We start from the raw sequence: 20,916 nt of genomic DNA on the forward strand, positions 1-20,916 counted from the left end.
CTGGGTTCTGTCCTTGGCTCTGAGAGCAGGGTCTAATGGGTAGAGCAGGGGAGTGGGAGTTAATACTCCTGGCTTCCATTCCTGGTTCTTCCACCCAACCCTGCTTCATAGCAAACTCTTTCTCCAAGCAGGGTCACTCATACTTCACAAAGGGGACTGTAAGGGTTTGATGTCAGTCACATGCTTGGAGATCTTGGAAATAACAAGATCTAGAGAAGAATCCAAATGTGGTTCTTCCAGTTACCCAGTAACAAAGGTCTCCGGGTATCTCATATACTTGGAGGCAGCACTGAGCAGAAAAGGGATGGTGTGGGGGAAATTAGGGGCACACACTGGGGACAGCGGTGGCATCTGGGCTTGGGGCTCGGGAGAGCCAAGATGAATCCGTAGCTCTGTCATAGATGTGGTGTCTTCACAGCTGGAAAGGCGTGGGTTGGATAGCCAGGCTTAGTGGACACAGGGCACAAGAAGTTTCAACCTCAGGTAGGTGGGCTCCACCCTATACTCCTCTACCGGGGGTTTGCTAGCCACATGGAGGTAAAAATCTACCTGTCTCTTCACTAGGACTTTCTGCCTCACTGCCCCAGGTGTAACATGAGGATTATATTGCCCCCATCTTACCCCAGCAATGTGGGGATAAAACCCATGGATGAGTGTGAGGGATCCATGTTATGATGATGCTGGAGGCTATACAGCCAGACAACACAGGCAGCAGCATTTGAGAGAAGAATTGTTTTAATGGGAGCGCGTATGCAACGCGTCTGTAGTACCCAGCTGGATTAGACTCTGAAGAGCGCATCCCTTTCCAGATTCCTGGTCACATGAGTGTTGACCCTGTCAATGAGGTGGACTGCCCTTCAAAGACGGGCACCAAAAGTGCTTCGCAGGCCTAAGGGAAGATTAAAATAAGCTGTAACTAAGGATGGGGTGTCGGGTGGGACCCAAAAAGAGACACACATTGTGGCCTCTGTGTGCATGTGCTGAAATTCAGCGAAGGGGAAGTGTCTCACTTTTGGGAGATCTTGTGTCTTTGCTGTACAATTCGACCCCTTGAGTTCGCCTAGCTTGAGAGCTGCCACACCCCAGAATCCTACAGTTACTGCCTTCATGTTGGTGCTATCCTCGCTTGTGTGAGGTGCTAGGACTTCTGGGAGAGGTCATACCCCATGGCGCTTAGCGCTGCAGTCATCGGAGCCCTCTATCAATCGTGTCGCCGTGGCTTGTGGGAGAACTTGTCTGCTCTTTCCGACCAGCTGGGCATAATTTTTGAAAACAAGGCCTTGGTTTGGTAGCCGTCCCGTGGCTTGTTCTTCTCAAAACCAGTTGGGACGAAAGGCTGAGGAATGGACCCTAGGGAACTAATGAGCAACTCAGATAGAGCTCTTCAGTCATTGTCTGTGATGTGCCGAGAAGGACGGGGCAAAATTCTCACCCTCTCTTCGAGACCTGGTGTCCTTACCCTGAAGCCTTCCGAGAAGACGCTTTTTTGGATCGCACCAAGCACAAGGAGAACCTCCCTCATCTCCAGAATAATCTCAAGCCTGAAATCTTTCTGGTCAGCACCACCACCGCATTGTCCTACAGAAGGCATGGGATGAAGATGCCCCTAGCTCCAAAGAGATGCTGAGGGAGCACTGGGAAGCCTTCCTGCCGGCGGTTGTTCTCATTGCTCATGGGTATCGCGAAGGAGCGAGATATCCAGATGATGTCAAACGTGGGGAAAGCAGCAGGGGACTGGGAAGGTGTCGTCATATAGGGTGGGAGCAGACACCATGAGGCATTGAAACTGGTGGTGCCGGCCAGGGAGTGTGGGGGATGTTCCCCTCTTCAGAGGAAGGCATAAGAAACCCTGTAGCTAGCCCTGACTGCTGTTGTGGGGGCTAGGTGGCTCATCTTGGCAGCAGTGTAGACTGGAATGCAGTTGCGGGCAAGTTTAAAAGTCATCAAACCGGAGGGAGCCTGTGGAAGGATGCAGAGAGAGCGGTGATGTGGGCCAGTATGAGGAAGATGAGAGATCTGTTTTCTCTGAGTTCAAAGTCTTTGCTGAATGAGGCAAACGCAGAGGCTCTTCTGAAGCAGGAAGTGGAGAAGCATGGAGAAGATGGAGAAGCATGCTTTGGCCCTACTAGCCTGTTGAAGCCAAGTTGTTCCTGTAGTTTGACCTCCAGATTGGGTTCAGGGATGGAGGCAGTTGTTTTATACAGAACTTTAGCAGTTTAAGAGGAAGGATGGTGTGGTGGTTATGGAGCAAGCCTGGGACCTGTTCCTTGCTCTGCTGAAGTGATCCTCTATGACCATAAGTCACTTGTCTGTCTCTATGCCTGACTTTCCTCATCTGTAAAATGAACACTAGCCCTGCCCCAGCTGACAGGGTGTAAGGAGGATGAGTCCATTGTGAGGTGTTCAGATGCCACGGTGATGGGGGCCGTATAAGCAGAGAGATTGGATTTACAACATGCTGACATCCATTGGAGACTGAATCCTCTGTTTATCTGTGGAGCAGGTACAGCCCTGGTAGTGGTAGGGGGAGCGTCCCCCTACACGCCACCCCCTACTGCTTATGTGCCTTAGCCCTGCCCTTGGCCTCCATGGTCCATTCAGCTCTCGTCTTCCTGAGGCATCAGTCACTTGTCTGTTGTGGTGGCTTTTGTGACAACCTGTCGGGTGCTGGTCCGAGACCCATCACATTCATTTCAGAGAGGCAGTGTGACCTAGTGGGTAGGGCACTGCCCTGGGACCCTGTTGGGTGACCTTAGACAAATCACTTCCCTCCTCTGCCTCAGTTTCCTCACTTTATGGGGGAAATGGAGGCACAATGCTCTAAAATGCTTTGTGGTCTACAGATGAAAAGAGTTAGATGGTACAATAGTAACGTCTCAAAGCAGGAGGTGGAGGGCGGTGTGTAGAACGGATTTCCAGAGGATGACTAGTCAGTCAATGGTAGGAGTTGCTAGCTCATAAATATAGATCTTCAGGCAGGGATAACAGAAGCTATGTGAAATTCCTCCCTCTTCTCCATGCCAGCCTGGGAACTAAGTTGCAGCCAGTGGGGAAGCTCGCACAGAGTTAATATTTGAGGGTCAGACTCAGGAATCGGATAGCTGCAGGTATGAGATACAGAAGCCTCAGCTCTCCAGAATGCTGGTTCTGATCCAGTCCAGGAGTACCTACCCTAAGCCGGCTGCCGTGGTGGCTGGGTGCCAGCCTAGTTCCCAGTGGGACATGTCTACATCACTGAATCCCCTGCTGCCTCTGATGCTAATTAGGGGGACCCTCTTAGGAGCAGCCTGAGACAGGCGTGAATGGGTTGGGGGTCTGGATTTCCAGCGGGAGTTGCTGGGGGTTGGCACCTATCATGCTAGCCGCATCTCGGGGGGCTGTAGAAATGCGAACCGCTGGCCTCATCCAGTGGGGATGTGGCATGTGCTCTGCAACGGTCTGCTCAGCTGCGTGACATCCGTCGCTGCTTGTGTCTCCCGGTTCCCCTCTGTAGCTTAGGCCGCTGGTGGCCAGCTCTCCCTCCAAAGGTGTAATTACAGCGGGTTGTGTCGCTGCTCCAGCAGACCACTCCTGTCTTCTTACCTCCGGGAGTGTGCTTAGTTTGGCTGTAATGATAGCGTCCAGTGGGGAGAGACCCAGACAGCAGCTTCCCGTTGGTCTCTCCTCACACACACACGCCTTTTCAGAAAGATTTGACAGCAGTGCGCTTTAAAAATTGCTGCTTCTCCCTTCTCTGCCATCCCCATCCCTCAACTTGGCTGTGGCTGGCACACATGGACAGTAGTGCACAGGGCGCTATTGTGACTGGCTGCCTCCAGCGATGCTGACAGGAAACAGCACCCAGCCCAACGGCAGAGGGGAAAACACTGGGACAAAGGATGCTTCATTCAGCAGAGTCCAGACGCTGCTTCAACTTGGTGCATTAGCCTGGGACTTGGGTGTTCAAGTCCTAGTTCCCAGTGGGACATGTCTACATCACTGAATCCCCTGCTGCCTCTGATGCTAATTAGGGGGACCCTCTTAGGAGCAGCCTGAGACAGGCGTGAATGGGTTGGGGGTCTGGATTTCCAGCGGGAGTTGCTGGGGGTTGGCACCTATCATGCTAGCCGCATCTCGGGGGCTGTAGAAATGCGAACCGCTGGCCTCATCCAGTGGGGATGTGGCATGTGCTCTGCAACGGTCTGCTCAGCTGCGTGACATCCATCGCTGCTTGTGTCTCCCGGTTCCCCTCTGTAGCTTAGGCCGCTGGTCTCCCCCACAGACTCCCTGTGTGACTGTGTCAGTTAGCCCTTCTGTGCCTCAGTTTTCCCAATGGTTGCTTGGGAATAATAGCACTTCACTCATAGGCAGGCTTGGAGGGATTAGTTTATCGGTAAATGTCAGTAAACGTCAATTTCACTGCACACCCAAACCAAGGAAAAAACATTTTCCACTGATGATCGAAATTGACAGGCAGCATTTTTGCCTGACTTACTAGAGTCAGAATCTGGTGATCAAGACTTTTGAATTAGGCTTGTCACAAGCGAAAGAATAATTAAAAACACAGGTAGGATTTGTTGTTCTAAGGCTATTTACCTTTGAATGTGATGTTGACAGTTTGTGTTTCAGAGATTTCTAAACCTTTGGCTTTTTGGATCTCAGCATCTACTGGCATTAAATAGTTGTCTGACCACAGGTTTCCAATTTCCCAAAATGGTGAAAATTTAAATAGATAAAAATTGGGGCAGAGGATGCTTAATAATCTGTTGAAATTATAGAAAAATAAAATTGAGTTCTTCTTTAGGGCATAAATAGATTGAGACACTGAGGTCCTACACTAACAGGACCAATAGATTCCTTTGTATGGATCCAAGCTGTATTGATTATGTCTTAGATTGCTGCAGAGACTGGTGCAGTACAGGGGTGCTGAGTACCCATGGAAAGGGGTACGCTCCTCCAAAGAAGTGTGATTTTTAGAGGTTATGTGCTTGTATCTGGTTGCTCTTATTTTTATAAGGTTGTTGTCTCTGTGTCTGTCTAACCACAGCCTGAGGAAACTGACCTATCTTACATCTGTATCTGCCTCACACTCATTAGGGTATTTATCCTCCCAACACACCTGTGAGGGAAGACCTAGCGGGACAGAGACCCGAACTGGGATTCAAGGCCTGGTTCCATTGGGTGGCCTTGGATAAGTCACGTCCTCTCTCTGCCTCAGTTTCCCCATCTGTAGATGGGAGTAACAGGACTGACCTCCTTTGAAGCATTTTGAGAATGAGTGAGGAAAAGTGTTAGATGTTTGTTGCCCTTTTCTGCCTCAGTTTCCTCAGCTGTACAGGCTACGTGACTTGCCCCACGGTTACACAGAGACTCTAGCAGAGCAGGGAATTGAACCTGGGTCTTTTGAGTTGGCACTCTAACCACAGGGCCATGCTTTCTCCAGGATCCAAAGGAAGCCAGGTGACAGATGGGCCTAGTCTCTGAGCCTAATTCCCATGCCTGTGCTGAGCATGGCAGTGTCTGAGAGAGCCTGACAAAAACGTTGAGTTAGGCCCTGCACTGGATGAGGAGGCAAATGGAGAGAGTGCGGCATAAGGGTGACTCAACTCAGCTGATGGGGAGTCAGGACTCCTGGGTTCTATTTCCATCTCTTCTGCTGCCTAGCCTTCGGCTCTGTGCCTCAGTTTCCCCATCTGTAAAATGGGAATAGTGCTACTTTGTAAAGGTCTCTGATGTCTGCCAATGAAAAGCACGACATAAAAGCTGGGGTTTTTGATTTATTACTATGGTACCTGGCTTTCACACAGCAGGGGTGAGTCTAGTGCTGCTGCAGGTGGAGTGGCGGTTTAGAGAAAGGCATCCCGTTGAAATGGCCAGAGCAGTTTGAACCCAGGCTGCGACGCCGGGGCTGACACCCCAGTGGTGTTGAGAAGCGACGTGGAATGGCCAGCGAACACAAGGAATCCGTAGCAGAGCTAGGATGAAGATGTGGGAGTCCTGATCCTTTACTCAGAGCACTAGGTCATGCTACCCACTGTGATCAATGTGACAGCACTGTACACTGGGACTTCTCCATATTAAAGAGAGGGGGCAGGCTGCAAGTTGCCTTGGATGACTCCCAAGGGCTGCATTCTTGGTATGGTATGTCCTGCCTTGCCAAGTCAGAGCACGGTCCAACCGTTTCAGTGGCCCAATCAGGAAACCAGACGTCTCTCTCCAGCAGTTGGTCTCTGTCCATCACCCCTGGACTCTGTTGGAAAAGCATCTCTGCTTTTCCTTTTGTTTTTTTAAATACATAGAGGCAGAGCTAATCCCACTGCAGACAGAGCCAGCAAACATGCCTTCGGTGGTGCAGAGACAGTCTATAAATCCTTAGACATAGCGCAAGGTGCTGTCTGAATTCTTTGAGCTTCAGAAAGCCATCGCTTCGGACAGAAAATCGAGGTGTGCAAACAACACAGGAAAGTCAGAGGTCACAGTAGCTCAGGAGTTCAAGACGTCTTTTGTGAGAATTCCACACCCGTCAGGCTATGAGAAGGGGAAAAAAAAAAAAATCTGAGACAGTTACGTGGCTGGAATATGAAGCACCTGTTGTCCTTCCACTTAGCCAAAGCTGCTTCTCTTTCTCATACAGCCTTAAGTGTTCAGCATTGTCTGTTCTGAAGTGCTGTATCTGCAGAATGGCTGTGCCTCAGAGCTGCTCTCCGTCCCCCCGCGCCCCTTCCAGCACCACTGGAGCTAGTGTGCTTTCTTGCCTTTGAGAGAACCAACCCCCCCCCGCACGCACACAGGCACACATCCTGCTAAGAGGTTCTTTCTCCACGACCTAGTTAGTCCCCTCTTGGAGCAAAAAGGGCCAAGGAATTTTGGGTTCCTAGATAGGCCCCTCTGGATTAGAAAGAAACTGCAACAAAAGGATCATTAAGTTTCCCTTGTAACGCTGATTTGTGCCCTGGATCCGCATCTGCTAAACCGTAGACTTAATGGGGGAGTGTTGTGATAGGAGAAAATGGGTCTTTAATTGTTTGCTGAATAGGCGTTAAAAGCCAGTTTCCTTTTCAGCCCCCTTACTGCGCTCCCTCTCACTCCTCTCTCATCTCTACCTGTCTTGTGCAGTCCTGATCCTCAGTATTGTGCTTGCATGCTGGGAGCAGGTGAATCTCCAGGGACACCAGTGGCACAAAATCTTGTTGGTTTAAAAGCAAAAGTTAAAAGCAGCTGTAGGTCCTAATGCATGCCCTGAAAATGCTCCCTTTTGAGGCTTTACAATTGCATTTTCCTACCTTGTATGTTTCAGTCTTCCACTGAGGTTGTCTAGAAGAAGTCACAGAAACAAAGTGCTGCCAAATGCATGGAAGAAATTGAGCAAAAAGACACTTTTTTTTTTTTTCTCTTCATCTGTGAGTCTGATCTTAGATGCCTTAATAGTAGCTAAAATATCTCATTTTGAGTCAATGGTGTATTAGAAATGTGTCTCAACTGGAAGGTGAATTTCACTGAGGGGTTTATTTGGATTTAGACCTTCCTCGGCTGTGTGTACCACCCGACAGTGCAACCTTCTGCTGTGTATGAGAACCAGGAAGTGGAACTGACTGTAAATGGTGGCGGGGGGGGGGGGGACAGATTCCGCTGTGAGTGAAGTGCAAAAAGCTTCTGAAAGGTCCCCTCCGATGACCTGTGGTACTTGAATTGCCCGCATCACCTTAAATCAGTGGTTTGCAACCTTTTTTCATTTGCGGGCCCCTAAAGAATTTTGAATGGAAGTAAAGATCCCTTTGGGAATCTTAAGCATAGTCTGTGGACCCCCCAGGGTCCACGGACCACAGATTGAAAACCACTGCTGTAGAATCAAAGCATCTTGCAGTCTTTACCGGATTTATCTTCACAACCCGCCTTGTGAGGCAGGGCAGTGCTATTTAGATGGGCCATGGAAGAGGTACAGAGAGGCTAAATGCTTCCTCTGAGATCCCGCAGGAAGTCTGTGGCAGAGCGAAGTATTGAACTCCAGAAAGCCCAGCTTAGCACCCTAACCGCCCCTTCCTCCATCACAGGTCCCGAATAAGAACTTTGTGTGTGTATGTGATGTCTAGTTAGCTTAACACCTGAATCAGACCATTGGAAGGAAAACTATAGTGAGCCCATTGTTGGCTTGCCAAAGGCAGAGATCTCGCAAGCTGTGCCTGAGTCCTCCAAGGAGACCTCCAGGAAAAGTGAGATGTAACATTCCTGACATTCTTAAAAAGGAGAGTCTCCCTACCTGTTTTTTTTTTTTTTAAGCCTAGAAAGAATAGGAAGGAGTGTGTGTGTGTTTTGCAAGCATAGCTGTGTTAGCTGGGAGTGTGGGGATAAAGATCAGTCCCCCTAACTGACGTAGGTGTGCCAGCAAATCTGGTGTGGACACAACTATACCAGCAAAGTCTTTGTAGTGTGGATAAGCCCCAGGTCTTTGACTTTGCAGGCCCCCTGTGTGTGTTTATAATGTACGTCCTTCAGCTTGGACCATTTTGCCTCTTGAATGTGGTTAGTTCTGCTGGGTGGGCAGCAATCAATGCAAGAGAAGACTTTTAAATGTAAAAATCCCTGCTCCCTGGCTTTCCAGGTTTCTCTCTTACTGAGCAGGGCAGGAAAGAGATCATCTGCTTTTTTACAAAATCTAAACTTTGGCCCCAAACCATCCTTTTCCATCAGTGACCAGCCCTGACTTGGTTCTCGCTATCAGCTCACTGCTGCTTTCAAATCTTGCTTCACGTCTTGTTAGGGCAGCCCTGGGGTTGCGGGGAGTAGGACCTGCTTGGATTGGTTGGCTGCATGCGAAAGGAACAAAGATTAACTTGCAGTTCAGGGGGCTGGGGGAGAAGAGGAGAGGGTTAATGGTGCTGTAGCAGTGTGATTGCCCAGGATTGGCTGGTTGGGTCTCTCCGATCAGATACCCTGCCCTTGTATTGCTACCCTGCCTCGCCTGATTGGTCTGTTCCACTTGGTAGATTCCTGCTGCACTGGGTCAGACTGCTGGTCTACCTTGTCTGCTGTCCGGGCTCTACCAACATCCAGTGCCTGACGCTTAAGGTGAATCCCCTTCTCATCCCACCAACTCAATCTAGTAACTTTCTCTTTGTTAAACTAAAGAGGTGACTTAATCCCAGTCTATAAATACTACGTGGGGACCAAATATTTAATAGTGGGCTCTTGGGTCTTGCAGACAAAGGTCTAACTCGATCCAATGGCTAGAAGTTGAAGCTAGACAATTTGAGATTGGAAATCAGGCATAAATTTTTAACAGCGAGAGTAGTTAATCCTTGGGGTATTGTTCCAAGGGTGGTCGTGGATTCTCCATCACTGGCAATGTTTACATCAAGAGTAGATGTTTTTCTGAACATTCTGCTCTAGAAATTATTTTGGGATGGGTCTCTGGCGGGTGTTATCTAAAGGTCAAACTAGGTGATCACAATGGTCCCTTTTAGCCTTGGAATCTGAATTGCACAATGCCGTACATGAGGGAAACAGGGAAGAAAAGTGAATTCATCTCTCCCACCTGAGGTCTGATTTGCACCAACATATCTGGTCATAAAGCTGTCCAGATGCAATAGTTGACTCTCTCCGGTCTTCTGTAGTGATGAGTTCCACGGGTGGGCTTTCCGCTGGGCTCAAGATACAGCCTGTTGCGTGTTTGGATGTGTAATCATTGCACCTGTCCACTGTTGTAAAGCAAGAGAGGCCTTGGACCTGGTTATAGACCAATGAAGGCTGTGCTCCGGGGTGGCCAGTCTGTCTTAATCGATCTCGTATTTCTTTTTCCTTGCAGGGAACTCCAAGGCAGTCTGCTTAGAAGAGAGCCCTGCCAAAGGATCTAAACGGAGAAAGATCTTTTGGGACAGTCCCCCCCATGTGATCCCAGCTTCAGTGGCAGAAGGATTTGCATTCCAGGTCGTGCCCTCCTCCACCCTCGGGCCAAACCGTAGGACTTAAAGCTGAAACCATGTGAGAGGGTTTCCCTTGCTCCCCCCTCTCCCCGACCCCCTTCCCTCCCCCCTCCCCAGCCTTGGGCGTGTCGCTGCTGAGCCACATTGACACGTCTGCCACCATGATGTTCCGGGATCAGGTGGGAATCCTGTCCGGCTGGTTCAAAGGTTGGAACGAATGCGAGCAGACGGTGGCTCTGCTCTCCCTCCTCAAGCGCGTCACTCGCACCCAAGCCCGCTTCCTGCAGCTGTGCCTGGAGCACTCGCTGGCCGACTGCACCGAGATCCACATCGTAGAGTCGGAGGCCAACAGCGCAGGTAAGTTCGGCGCAACTTCGAGATGCGGCTGCTGTCGGTCCGGTGGAGCTGTTTGCCCCCCAGTCTGAGGTGGAGCAGGCTGGGATTAGCATCAGGAACGGGGTCGGTTTAGATCAGCGTAGTTTAATCCGACTCTCCTCTCTCTGAACTCTAAAATGAGTCCACCGTTGTGGTATGCGAGATTAACCATCTCTGAAATGCAACTGTCTGGGGCGAGACAGGATAGCTGATAACAGCCTTGCAACAATGCCATACAGAGGTTTAGGGTGGAGAAGGAGGCATGCTATATGCATTAGGATTGTAAACCTCTTGGGTCAGGGGACCACCTTTTCGGTGCTAGATGCTACACAAACACACAAGAGTGTCTGTAACGGACTCCTAGGTTCTACCATAATACACCTGTACAGCCCCTAGCGTAACGGGCTCCCGGTTGATGGCTGGGCACAGCTGTCATACAGATGGTGGTAATTTAGACTCTGCTCATTAAAGCTGGGATACCAGGGCAGCTCTTGCTTAATGGCTTCCTCCAAGACAGCAGCAGACAAGCTGGTGCATTGGAGTGAGCCCTGATTCAGAGAGGAGAGTCGCTCATCTTTTTCTCTGCAGGATGGCTGGGCTACGTAGTGCTGCTCCGGGGCATTGGGGTCAATACGATTTCCGAGGGGGGAGCACCCCCTACTGAGCCGGGAATGCGGTGTAAACAGGAGATCTTAGTAACAGACATGTTCCAGTGTTAGTCGTCCTACACCAAAGATTGAAATAGACAATTGGTTTATATAACCCAGCCCACTGGGAATCAGGGCAGCAAGTACAATCCTCTGTCTGACCTAGTTCTAAACGTTCCAGGAGCCAGGGCTCCTTTTTTTGCATGGGAGGAGAATGTTCCCCAGCTTCAGCTCAGCCTCTGTTCCCCTCTACTCCATTTCATCCCCTTTCTTCCTGGTCCCACCCCCAGCCACTCTCCTGCCTTTGCAATTCACATTCTTCAGATTCTTGGAGAGCAATTGCAGTGTATTGGAACTACTTAACTCTCCTCCCTGGTAGCAGTGTGTCTCTCTTTGCACTTGATCACTTAAGCATCTCAGAAGCACAGGAGTTTAAAGCTCTTTCAGGGTAGATCTGGCCTTAATGCAGATTTACTTGTAGGGTGACTCGTTCTAATGCAGCGTTACTCAGCCTTCAGGCTGGTAACCCCTTATTCGAAGTCAAAAAATTTTCTGAGCCTCTGATGCTTACTATAAAAGAATAAAATGTATGTTACAATCAGTGATGATGCTAAGCCTGTATAACTTCTTTGTGTGTTTCGAGAGGTTAGTCGAAGAATGCTTGACCATGAAAAGGTCAGGATGTGCCAGAAATGGGGGAGTGAGATTTTCCTTGCTTTTGATTGTAATAAAACTTTTCAGCATCTCGTAACCCCCTTGAAAGTTATGGCCTTCCTGGTTGAGAGATGCCTGGTCTAAAGTCTTATATGCATCCATGTTAAGATCATCCTCTCCCTTCCTCCCTCTGCCCCCGCAGCTATGTTAGGGGGTGGGGAATAAACTGACTTAATCAAACTGGGGCAAATCTCAGTGTGGACACTTAAGGCGTGTCTACATGGGGACCCTCAGGAAAATTAATCTGAATTAACCAAAAGGTGTAAATTTAGTGACATTGCTTTAAACCACTGGGTGGACAATCCCGTTGTAAATTAAAGTGGCCTCAATTTAATTCACTTTAATTCACTATGGAAGTGAATTATGAGAGTGAGGTTTTGGAATTGAATTAAACTAATCTGAATTAAGCCCATTTTCATTCTTACTGAGTGCATCCACATGGGGTTTAGTGTAGTTTAACTAATCCACTTTGAATTTACATGTCTAGCTAACTTGGATTAATTTTTCCGAGTGTCCCCTTGTAGACAAGCTCTTACTTCATTTTAAGCTCTGCTCACACAGAGATTTGTTTTAGTGTCACTGTCATTTAGGGGTGTGACTGTCTTGTTGTAGGTCGTCTTTTTACACCAATGTAGTTCCATGGTGGCAGTCCCTAGAATGGATGCTGTTATACTGGTCTCTAACTGGTATAGCGTATTCCCATATGGAAAGCAGAATTAGCTATAAGGAGAGCCCTGTCAAATTTAGGGTCCATTGTGGTCAGTTTCACAGTCATAGGATTTAAAAAATTGTAAATTTTGTGATTTCAGATATTTAAATCTGAAATGTCATGGGGTTGTAACTGCAGGGGTCCTGACCTAACTGGGCATGCAGCAGCACAGAAGTAAGGGTGGCATAGTATGATATTGCCACTCTTACTTCTGTGCTGCTGCTGGCCGGGCACTGCATTCAAAGCTGGGCACTTGGCCAACAGCTGCCGCTCTCTGGCCACCCAGCTCTGAAGGTTGTGCAGAAGTAAGGGTGGCAACACCACAACCTCTCTACAATAACCTTGCATCATCTCTGTTCTCCCCCCCCCCCCCCCCACGGTCTTCTGACTCGGGACCCCCAGTTTGAGAAATGTTGGTTTCTCTCGTGAAATCTGTATAACATAGGGTAAAAGCACACAAAAGACCAGCTTTCACAGGGGAGGCCAGATTTCATGGTCCGTGACACATTTTTCACGGCTGTGAATTTGGTAGGGTCCTAGCTATAGGCCAGGTCTGCTCTATAGACATCTGCCAGCATAGGTACATCAGTAAGGGTTGTGAAGAGGTATGATCCCCGACCCACCTAACTTTTGTCATGGAAAGCCCCAAAGTAGATGCAGCTATACCAGTAAAACTGCGTTTTTGTACCAATATAAGATGCACTTGCACTAGGACTGCTTTATTTACACCAGCAAAGCACCCCTAACGCACATCTGGCCACAGTGGTGTAAAAACATGCATCCTGGCATAACTGCATCCATCTGCCGGGAGGGAGGGGTGTCACTTTGTGTGTACCACTGTAATTATACTGGTATATTTAAAGAGTGTGCAGACAAGCTCAAAGACGCCTTAATGAGCCCATGCTTGGTCCTAGCAAAGCGACTTACTATTGCAACTAAGGGCTCTAAGGGCTTGTCTGCACTTAAAATCTGTGGCTGAGGGTGGTGACTTTTGACCAGTGATAGCCTTAATGCAGGTGCAGTTACACCAGCGTGTAACTTATTTTGCTTTGCCAAAGCAAGGTCCACTCCACCGGTGTAACTCCTTCTAGGGTGGGGTGTTGTGTTTTTGCCACTCAAACTATGCTGGTAGCAGTGGGGTGGAATCTGCCCTTTAAATATCCTGGTGTATAGATATAAAGCAGGAGTGGCCAAGCTTCTGACCCTGGGAGCCACATGCAGTAATCTTGAGGGCCACAAGACATGTACAACCTGCCCTGCCAGTTGGCACCAGCAGGACCATGGGGCTAAAGCCCTGAGGACCCCCCCACAGGGCAGAAGCCCCAAGCTCCTGCCCCAGTCTAGTGGATGGAGAATAGGTGGGTGGAGGGAGGAATAGGGGGCTCCATGGGTTGTACTTTAACTGTGAAAGAGCCTCAGTGTGGCCACACCTAATATAAAGTATCAGCAAGACCTTTTTTTCAGTCTTAATTTTGGGGCTAACTTGGTTAAAAGCTTTTCTCTGTGTGTGATTCTTTTTTTATGAATTTTCCTAAAGAAACAATAAAAAAAAAAACTACAAAAAGGTAAAGGACTTGCGGCTTGTGTGTGTTACCAGATACTGCCCCTTTCACAGGATAGCCAATACGATGATGCCCTTCTGTGACTTTACAACTTGTCAGAGCTGCAAGACCAGACAACGCAAACTCAGACAATATTACGCAGCCATAACGTGCTAGGGTGAGAGTGACAGTAATAATAAAAAGACACACACAGGCAACAAAGGGAAGTGTGGGGGGGGGGGGGAAGAGGGAGGGGAAAAAGCAGAGAGGTCAGATGAATGGCAGTCGGTGGTATTAAGCTATCGCCACATTCTTGATCCAAACGAATGAAGAAACAAGGTCATAAGAATGTCCAGGCTGGGTCAGACCAATGGGCCATCTAGCCCAGTATCCTGTCGTCCAACAGTGGCCAATGCGAGGTGCTTCGGAGGGAACGAACAGAACAGGGAATAATCAAGTGATCCATCCCCTGTCACCCATTCCCAGCTGCTGGTAAACAGAGGCTGGGGACATCAAATTTCTTTGACTTCCTATCATTTCTCTCTGCGTCATTAAGCTGTTCTTTAACTCAATTCCATCCCCGAAATCAGCACGAGCAAAACTCAGTTTAACATTGTTTCTATCTAGTGGAAGCAAAGTACATAATGCCGGCCGTGGATGCATCATGGGAAAACATTGGCCTTTTCGGCCAAAAGTAATTAGCCATTTCCCCTCTTCGGTAGCCAGTTTTCAAAGCAGAGTAAAACTTGATTGTCTAAGGGGCCTTTTGTTTTGTTCCTAAAAGGGAGTGATCTGAATTGAAAGTACCATTTGATTTAAAAACAAGTAATGAGTGAACTGTAAAAAGTGTGTTGCTTTTGAGCTGGGAAGAATTGTCAAATTCGGAATGGGTCAGGCCTCAGAACAGACTAGATTTAAAAAAACAATTCTACCTATTCAGCTTTTTTAAAGCACGAGCTCTTGATTTAGCTAAAATTCCCCCTCTCACTTGTGCCACACTTCAGCTTGCATGTGAATTTTAACAGCCTTGTTCCAGAATTCCCCCATGAGGCAATTTGAGATTGGAAACATGGCAAACCCTGGCAACATGGCACCCTTTTAGCCTTCAGCGGTTCTCTGTGGGTGCGGATGGTCCTCGGTCCCTCGATGAAGTAGCAAAGCAAATCTTGTCAAGTTTGCGCAGGGCCTGCCGGCAGCTTGCAGGAGACACTCTCTGAATCGTTGGCCTCAGCTTCTGTGGCCTAGCCTTTCCCTAAGCCTTAATTTCCAGGTTAAAAATAGCTGTCGGTGTGTGATGGGAGATGCCCCAGAGGTAGCCGCTCTGTCCTTTCCAAGTGTGTCTCCTGCTCCCTGGCTGAGATTGCGTGCTCTGCTAGGGGCAGGCAGGGATGGGTCATAGCTCAGATTGGAGTATCAAATGTGTGCTTGTTTCTACAGTTGCCCTGATGATGCACGGATCCCCCTAAATAAACCACGAAGGAGATAGATTCCAGTTCCATTAATTGGACCACCCATCCTCTGGGGACTCAGGACTTAGGCTGAGCCAGTGCTTTTCATCCCAAGATTTTTAAGTGCCCTGCAAACGTTTGCCCATCTCTGTTTTACAGATGGGAAAACTGAGACATGGGGTGAGGCAGTGACTTACCCTAGTGCTCTCGGCAAATCAGTGGAAGAGCTAGGAATAAAACCCAGGAGTCCTGCCGCTTCAGGCATGTGTCATACCCACACTATCTCCCTTGCAGGGGACTCTCGAGAGCGGAGTAGCGGCACAAGTCCCCACCATGCAGAGATGTGGAAGGGGTCCCTGTGCAGGTGCGGGGTCACCCCTCTGTACAGCAGGCCCATTCTTCCACAGGTGTAGGAAGAATCTTCCCCTAAGAGGCCAAGAAGAAACAACGGGTAGGAGCTAAGATTTAAAGAATTAAGATTGCTGGGCCTGCATGTGCCGCTCAATGCAGCTTCCCTGCATCCGACAGGCATACCGTGAATAGACTCTGCCCTTCTGGGGCTGTGGGCCCCCCTGTGCAGTTGGTGGTTAGCTCCGGGCCCGTAACTGTAACCTTTGGGCATCTGCCTGTGGTGGTGGCAGCACGTGTTGGAATCTGTCTGCTCTGACTTTGCAGGGAAAGTTTCTCCCAGAGCCTCCCGTCCCCTCTCTCCGGTGGTGAATGTTCTATTAAAGAACAAGAAGTTGCTATTAAAGAACAGGAGATCCCAGTTCTGCAGCCTGCGATGGCAGCGAAGAGCTGGCCAGATGCATTCCCCATGGTGTTGGGGAAACTGAGGCAGGGCAGTAAAGTGACACCTCCACCCATCAGTCCATACGCGGTCGGTTAGTAGCAGAGCTGGGATTAGCACTGAGGTAGTGTTGAGGGAGCTGCATGCGCCCCTCTGTTGGAGCTGCATAGGCTGTACCGACAGCATCACCGATGCAGCTGCTTCTGGGGTGGAGAGCAACATGGACCAACAGTGGAGGTGGGAGAGGAAATTTTGGCTCAGGAGACCAGGGCAAACCCCTCCTCCCTCAAAGTTCTCAAGGAGATATTCATGTCTATGCAGAGTGGATAGGACCTTGGATCTCCTCTGACCCCAGACTCTCTCACCCATCTTCCTGAAACATTAAGGCACTGCCTCTGAAGGCTGGGAGGGCTTGGTCATCTCTGAGAGTTTGAACCCATGGCTGTTTCAAAGCGCTGGTAGCACCTGTTTTAGTTAAGGCTGGGTCTAGCTTACCGTTGAACAGCTGACTTTCAGAGCTCCAAAATCTGCAGGCTGACTCGGACGGTCTTGAAACTTTCTATGCCTCATGGGGGTCCGGCGTAGTGTGACCGGGCCAGACCTGTGGTGGTTTGAGCTGGGGTGCCTGAGATACAGCCCCCTCCTTTAACATTTTTCTTGCATGAGATCAACATATGACATAAGAACGGCCCAGTATCCTCTCTTTCGACAGTAGCCAATGCCAGGTATGACAGAGGGAATGAACAGAACAGGGCAGTTTTGAGTGATCCAACCGCTGTCGTTCACTCTGTTTCGGGCAGTTTAGGGACACCCAGAAGATGGGGTTGCATTCCTGAGCATCTTGGCTAATAGCCGTTGATCCTCCAGGAACTTATCTAGTTCTTTTTTTGAACCTGGTTGTTATTTTGGCCTTCACAACAACCCCTGGCAATGAGTTCCACAGGTTGACTATGCGCTCAGTGAAGACCTGCTGCTTTTTGTTTGTTTTTTAAACCTGCTGCCTGTTAATTTAATCCAGTGAAATTAATAACGGTTCTTGTGATTTTGTTCGCGCCTGGGGTTCAAACCAAAGGCACAAGTTCCTGGGAGGTGCTCAACCCCTGCTCTGCCCCAGGCCCTGCCCCCCCAGCGCATCCTGCATGCTACTGAACAGCTGATCACAGCTGGCGGGAGACCCTGGGGAGGAGGAGCTGGTTAGTGGGGATGCCAGTGGGTGCTCCAGCCCCGGAGCACCCACAGAGTCGGCGCCTGTGGTTCAAACTATGGCGCTGATCCTCTGTTTAGGATTTTATTCCACTGCACGCTGAGGTTGGGGTAGCTGGCAAAGGAGAGGAAGGAGAAATCCAATGGTTAGGCACTAACCTAGGGCTTGAAGATGTAGGTTCAATTCCCAGCTCTGCCCGGGCAAGTCACTTTGCTGCTGGCTGCCTCAGTTTCCCCATCGGTGCAATATTGACAGCAGCCCTTCTCTGCCCCACTAAAGATTTTGAGGCGCTCGGATACAGGAGGCCAGATAAGGACTTAGGACTCACCCCTTTTTCGGAAGAAAACTGGGCTGCACTGCTCCAGTTCACAAGCCCTTATGCTCTGTCTGCTGGCTGTGCACGTGGTTATTTCCCAATAACTGTAGGATTATTTACCTAATCCCTAAACGGATGAGAAGTCTCTCTGCCAGGCTCTCCATCCCTCAACTTCCCCCCGCCCCTCCATACGCCTATAACAAATACGTCCACTTCAGTGTGGAGAACCCTCTCCCTTTGAAGGCCTCTTTTACTCTCCCCACCCAGATCGATTTCTGTCTTTAAGTTCCACGCGCTGTCCGGGGAAAGGGAGTTCAATCAGAGCCATCCTGTTAATTTTGGGCGCAGAGAGCTGGAGAGTTCGGCGGGGAGAGGTTGCACGGCCTAGTGAATAGAGCACTGGACTTTAAACGTAGGTCTGAGCCCAGCTCTGTCGCCGACCTTGGGCAAGTCGCTGCCTTCCCCCTGCCTCGGTTTCCCCAGCTATAAAATGGGAGTAATGAGACCATGTTTGTCAAGTGCTTGGAGCTCTCTTTGTTGCTGGAAGTGGTGACGTTTTGGGGGACACACAGACTGATCGCCTGGATTGCTTGAGATCACCGTGTCTGGGGTCGGGATGTCCCTTCCAGGTGTCTGGTTCTGGTAAGCCCCCTTGGTCACCTCACACTGTGACTGTCGGTAGGATACAAATCTCCCTGCCTGAAGCTGTTGCTAGTGTTCCTACACACCTCTTCATTAGCTGTCTTGTTCCTCCCCAGAAGTGGCTGCATTGATTTCTCTGTGGCGAAAGCGACTGGAGGAAGGAGCAAGCTCCTGTTTGTTCCTGTTCTTCACCCCTCTCTGCCCTCTCTCCCCCAAACAGCTGTCATCAGCCAGTGGCACCAGGAATCGAAGGACAAGGTGGTCTCCCTGCTCCTGTCTCACCTGCCCCTGCTGCAGCCTGGCAACACGGAAGCCAAGTCCGAATACATGAAGCTATTGCAGAAGGTCCTGGCCTACTCCATCGAGAGCAACCTGTTCATCGAGGAAAGCCGGCAGCTGCTGTCCTACGCCCTCATCCACCCGGCCACCACGCTGGACGATCGCAACTCCCTGGCCCTGTGGCTCAACCACCTTGAGGAACGCCTGTCTAGTGGCTACTCCGGCCAGGGCAGGGGCCGGCCCGACACTGCCTACCACTCGCGCCAGGGCTCGGACGAGTGGCAGGGCCCTGTGGACTCGGGCATGGGCGAGCTGGGACACGGCTGGCAGGAGAAGCTTCCCCGCGAAAACGGACACTTGCCTTTCCACTCCTCTAGCTCGGTGCCCTCGGCGATCAACAGCATGGGAAACAACGCCAATGCAGGTACGGGGCGGGGCCAGGATGAGGCGTGGGCAATAGGTAGGAGCTTGGAGGCCAATATAACCTTATTTCCAGTTTGTCTAGCTTTAACATCCAGCCATTGGATCCTGTTCGACCTTCCTCTGCTAGCTTGAAGGGCCCAAGATCAAACGTTTGTTCCCCGTGTAGGTACACAATCTGGGATCAAGTCATTTCTTAACCTTCTCCTTAAGATGTGTAGATTGAGTTCCTTGAGTCTCACTCTAAGGCATGTTTTCTAATCATTCTCATCGCTGCCTTCTGTACAGCGCAAAATACTTGACAGAGGTGCGGTATCAGGCACAGAGTGGGTGAAGCCATTGCCTGTGGCTAGTCAGCAGGAGAGATGGGAACAGAACCCAGAAGTTCTGAGTCCCTATCAGCTGAGCTGTGCTTCCTCCTCAGACTCCACGCATGCTTCCTGGTGGGCCCCAGAAGAAAATATTTTGAGGCCCAAGCAGCGGGGAGATTGGAGGGGTGGCAGTGTGTCCAGGTGGGCAGTCTCTGATGTCTGGGGGCAGAGGGAGGTGGGGATGATGACAGATCAAATCTAAGCTCTGACGTTAGAGGACGAGTCAGTGCCCCGTATCTCAGTGCCTCAGTTTCCCCATCTATAAAATGGGGCTGATGATATTGATTGCCCCTCCATCCCAGGGGGCATTAGTTTGCACGGTGCTTTGGGCCTGCGAAGTCTTTGGAGTCCTATGTGCTATGGCGGCTGGGGGTGTGCTTACACGTCCGTACAGATGCCACAGTGACTGGCGAGGTAAACGAAGCTTGAAGATGATCAGAGGAGTGTCAGGATGGGCAGCGAGGGGTGTCAATTTTGGAGGTGACCTACTGACCCCACCCAGTGGCGTAGCCAGGTGGAGGGAACAGGGGGAGCAATCAAAAAGAAAAAGGTGCCACCCGCTGTGGCGCTTTTACTCACCTGGTGGCGCTCTGAGTCTTCGGCGGCGGGCCCTTCACCCGCTCCGGGTGTCTTCAGTGGCACTGAAGGACCCACTGCCGAAATGCCACCAAGACCTGCAGAGGAGGAGGAGGAGGAGGTGCCAAAGACCCAAAGCACCGCTGAGTGAGTAAAAGTGCCACAGCGGCTATTGCCCCTTTTTTTTAATGGCTCCCCCTGTTCCCTCCAGGTGAGTAAAAATTAAAAAGTCACCAAGAAATTGAACAGATGCACTTGGGCTCAGTGGGGGAGTGGCCACTGCCCTGCTCCCCCTGTCAGCTATGCTACTGACCCCAGCCCCCTATCCCCAATAACTGCCTCTACTTCTGTTAAAGAAACAGGAGTGATTATTAAAGCTAATCAAATGTAGTCATCCCTTCTAATCACTTTTTCCTTCCCTTTCGTCTCATCCTCTTCCATTGGGGCAGTTCCTGGTGGATTTCCCTCCCTGCAGCCCCCAGCGCTCCGGTAGCTGCCAGAGGAGTGGGAGGAGGGAAAACGTGTGTTCTGTTCACGCCAAAACAGGAACAACACAAATCAAAATGGAGGCGGCTAAACTTGACTTACCAGCGTCCCCTTTGACTTGAAAGCCGCTTCTGAGGGTGTGCCCAGGGTTTGTAAGACTTCAGGGGAAATACCAGCTGGATCCCAGATCGGTGACAGCCCTGGCCGTAGCTGAAACTTATAGCCTGGGTCTGTTGGCCAAACCGGGCTCTGCCTTGCTCATGTGCCATCCCCCTGCTTGATTTTGGCTAGCGCCTTGGCAGTCCCCACAGGGGCACTCGGGATAGTGAGAGATCTGTAGCGAGGGATGGAGGCAGAGTTGTCGCTGGGGGTGGAGGATGTCTGCCTCTTTTCATTGCCGCCAAATACAGCAGGGAGACAAGATGGGGGTTGAGCTGCTCCCTGGCTACTTCACGATGCTGGGGAAGCAGACGGAGCAGCGAGCAGTGCAGATGGCAGG

The 20,916-nt window shown here is 50.1% G+C and overlaps 1 protein-coding gene across 3 annotated transcripts in view; it reads left to right on the forward strand.

The window, feature by feature from the left end:
* The window catches only part of SAMD4B (sterile alpha motif domain containing 4B), a 36,027-nt gene that overhangs the window by 4,946 nt on the left and 10,165 nt on the right, over window positions 1–20,916 (forward strand). For 2 of the 3 annotated variants that reach the window (XR_012656759.1, XM_032776264.2), the window contains exons 2-3: window positions 9,782–10,256; window positions 18,506–18,988. Coding sequence is in view for 2 of the 3 variants with exons in the window: in XM_032776264.2 (XP_032632155.1) it covers window positions 10,061–10,256; window positions 18,506–18,988 (679 nt within the window). In the remaining variant the exon portion in view is untranslated. Of the gene's footprint in view, window positions 1–8,950; window positions 9,046–9,781; window positions 10,257–18,505; window positions 18,989–20,916 lie in introns of those variants that run through there. The other variant, XM_032776265.2, reaches the window with a different exon arrangement.

The sequence above is a fragment of the Chelonoidis abingdonii genome, chromosome 11 (genome assembly GCF_003597395.2).
Source record: "Chelonoidis abingdonii isolate Lonesome George chromosome 11, CheloAbing_2.0, whole genome shotgun sequence".
NCBI classification, from domain to species: domain Eukaryota; kingdom Metazoa; phylum Chordata; order Testudines; family Testudinidae; genus Chelonoidis; species Chelonoidis abingdonii.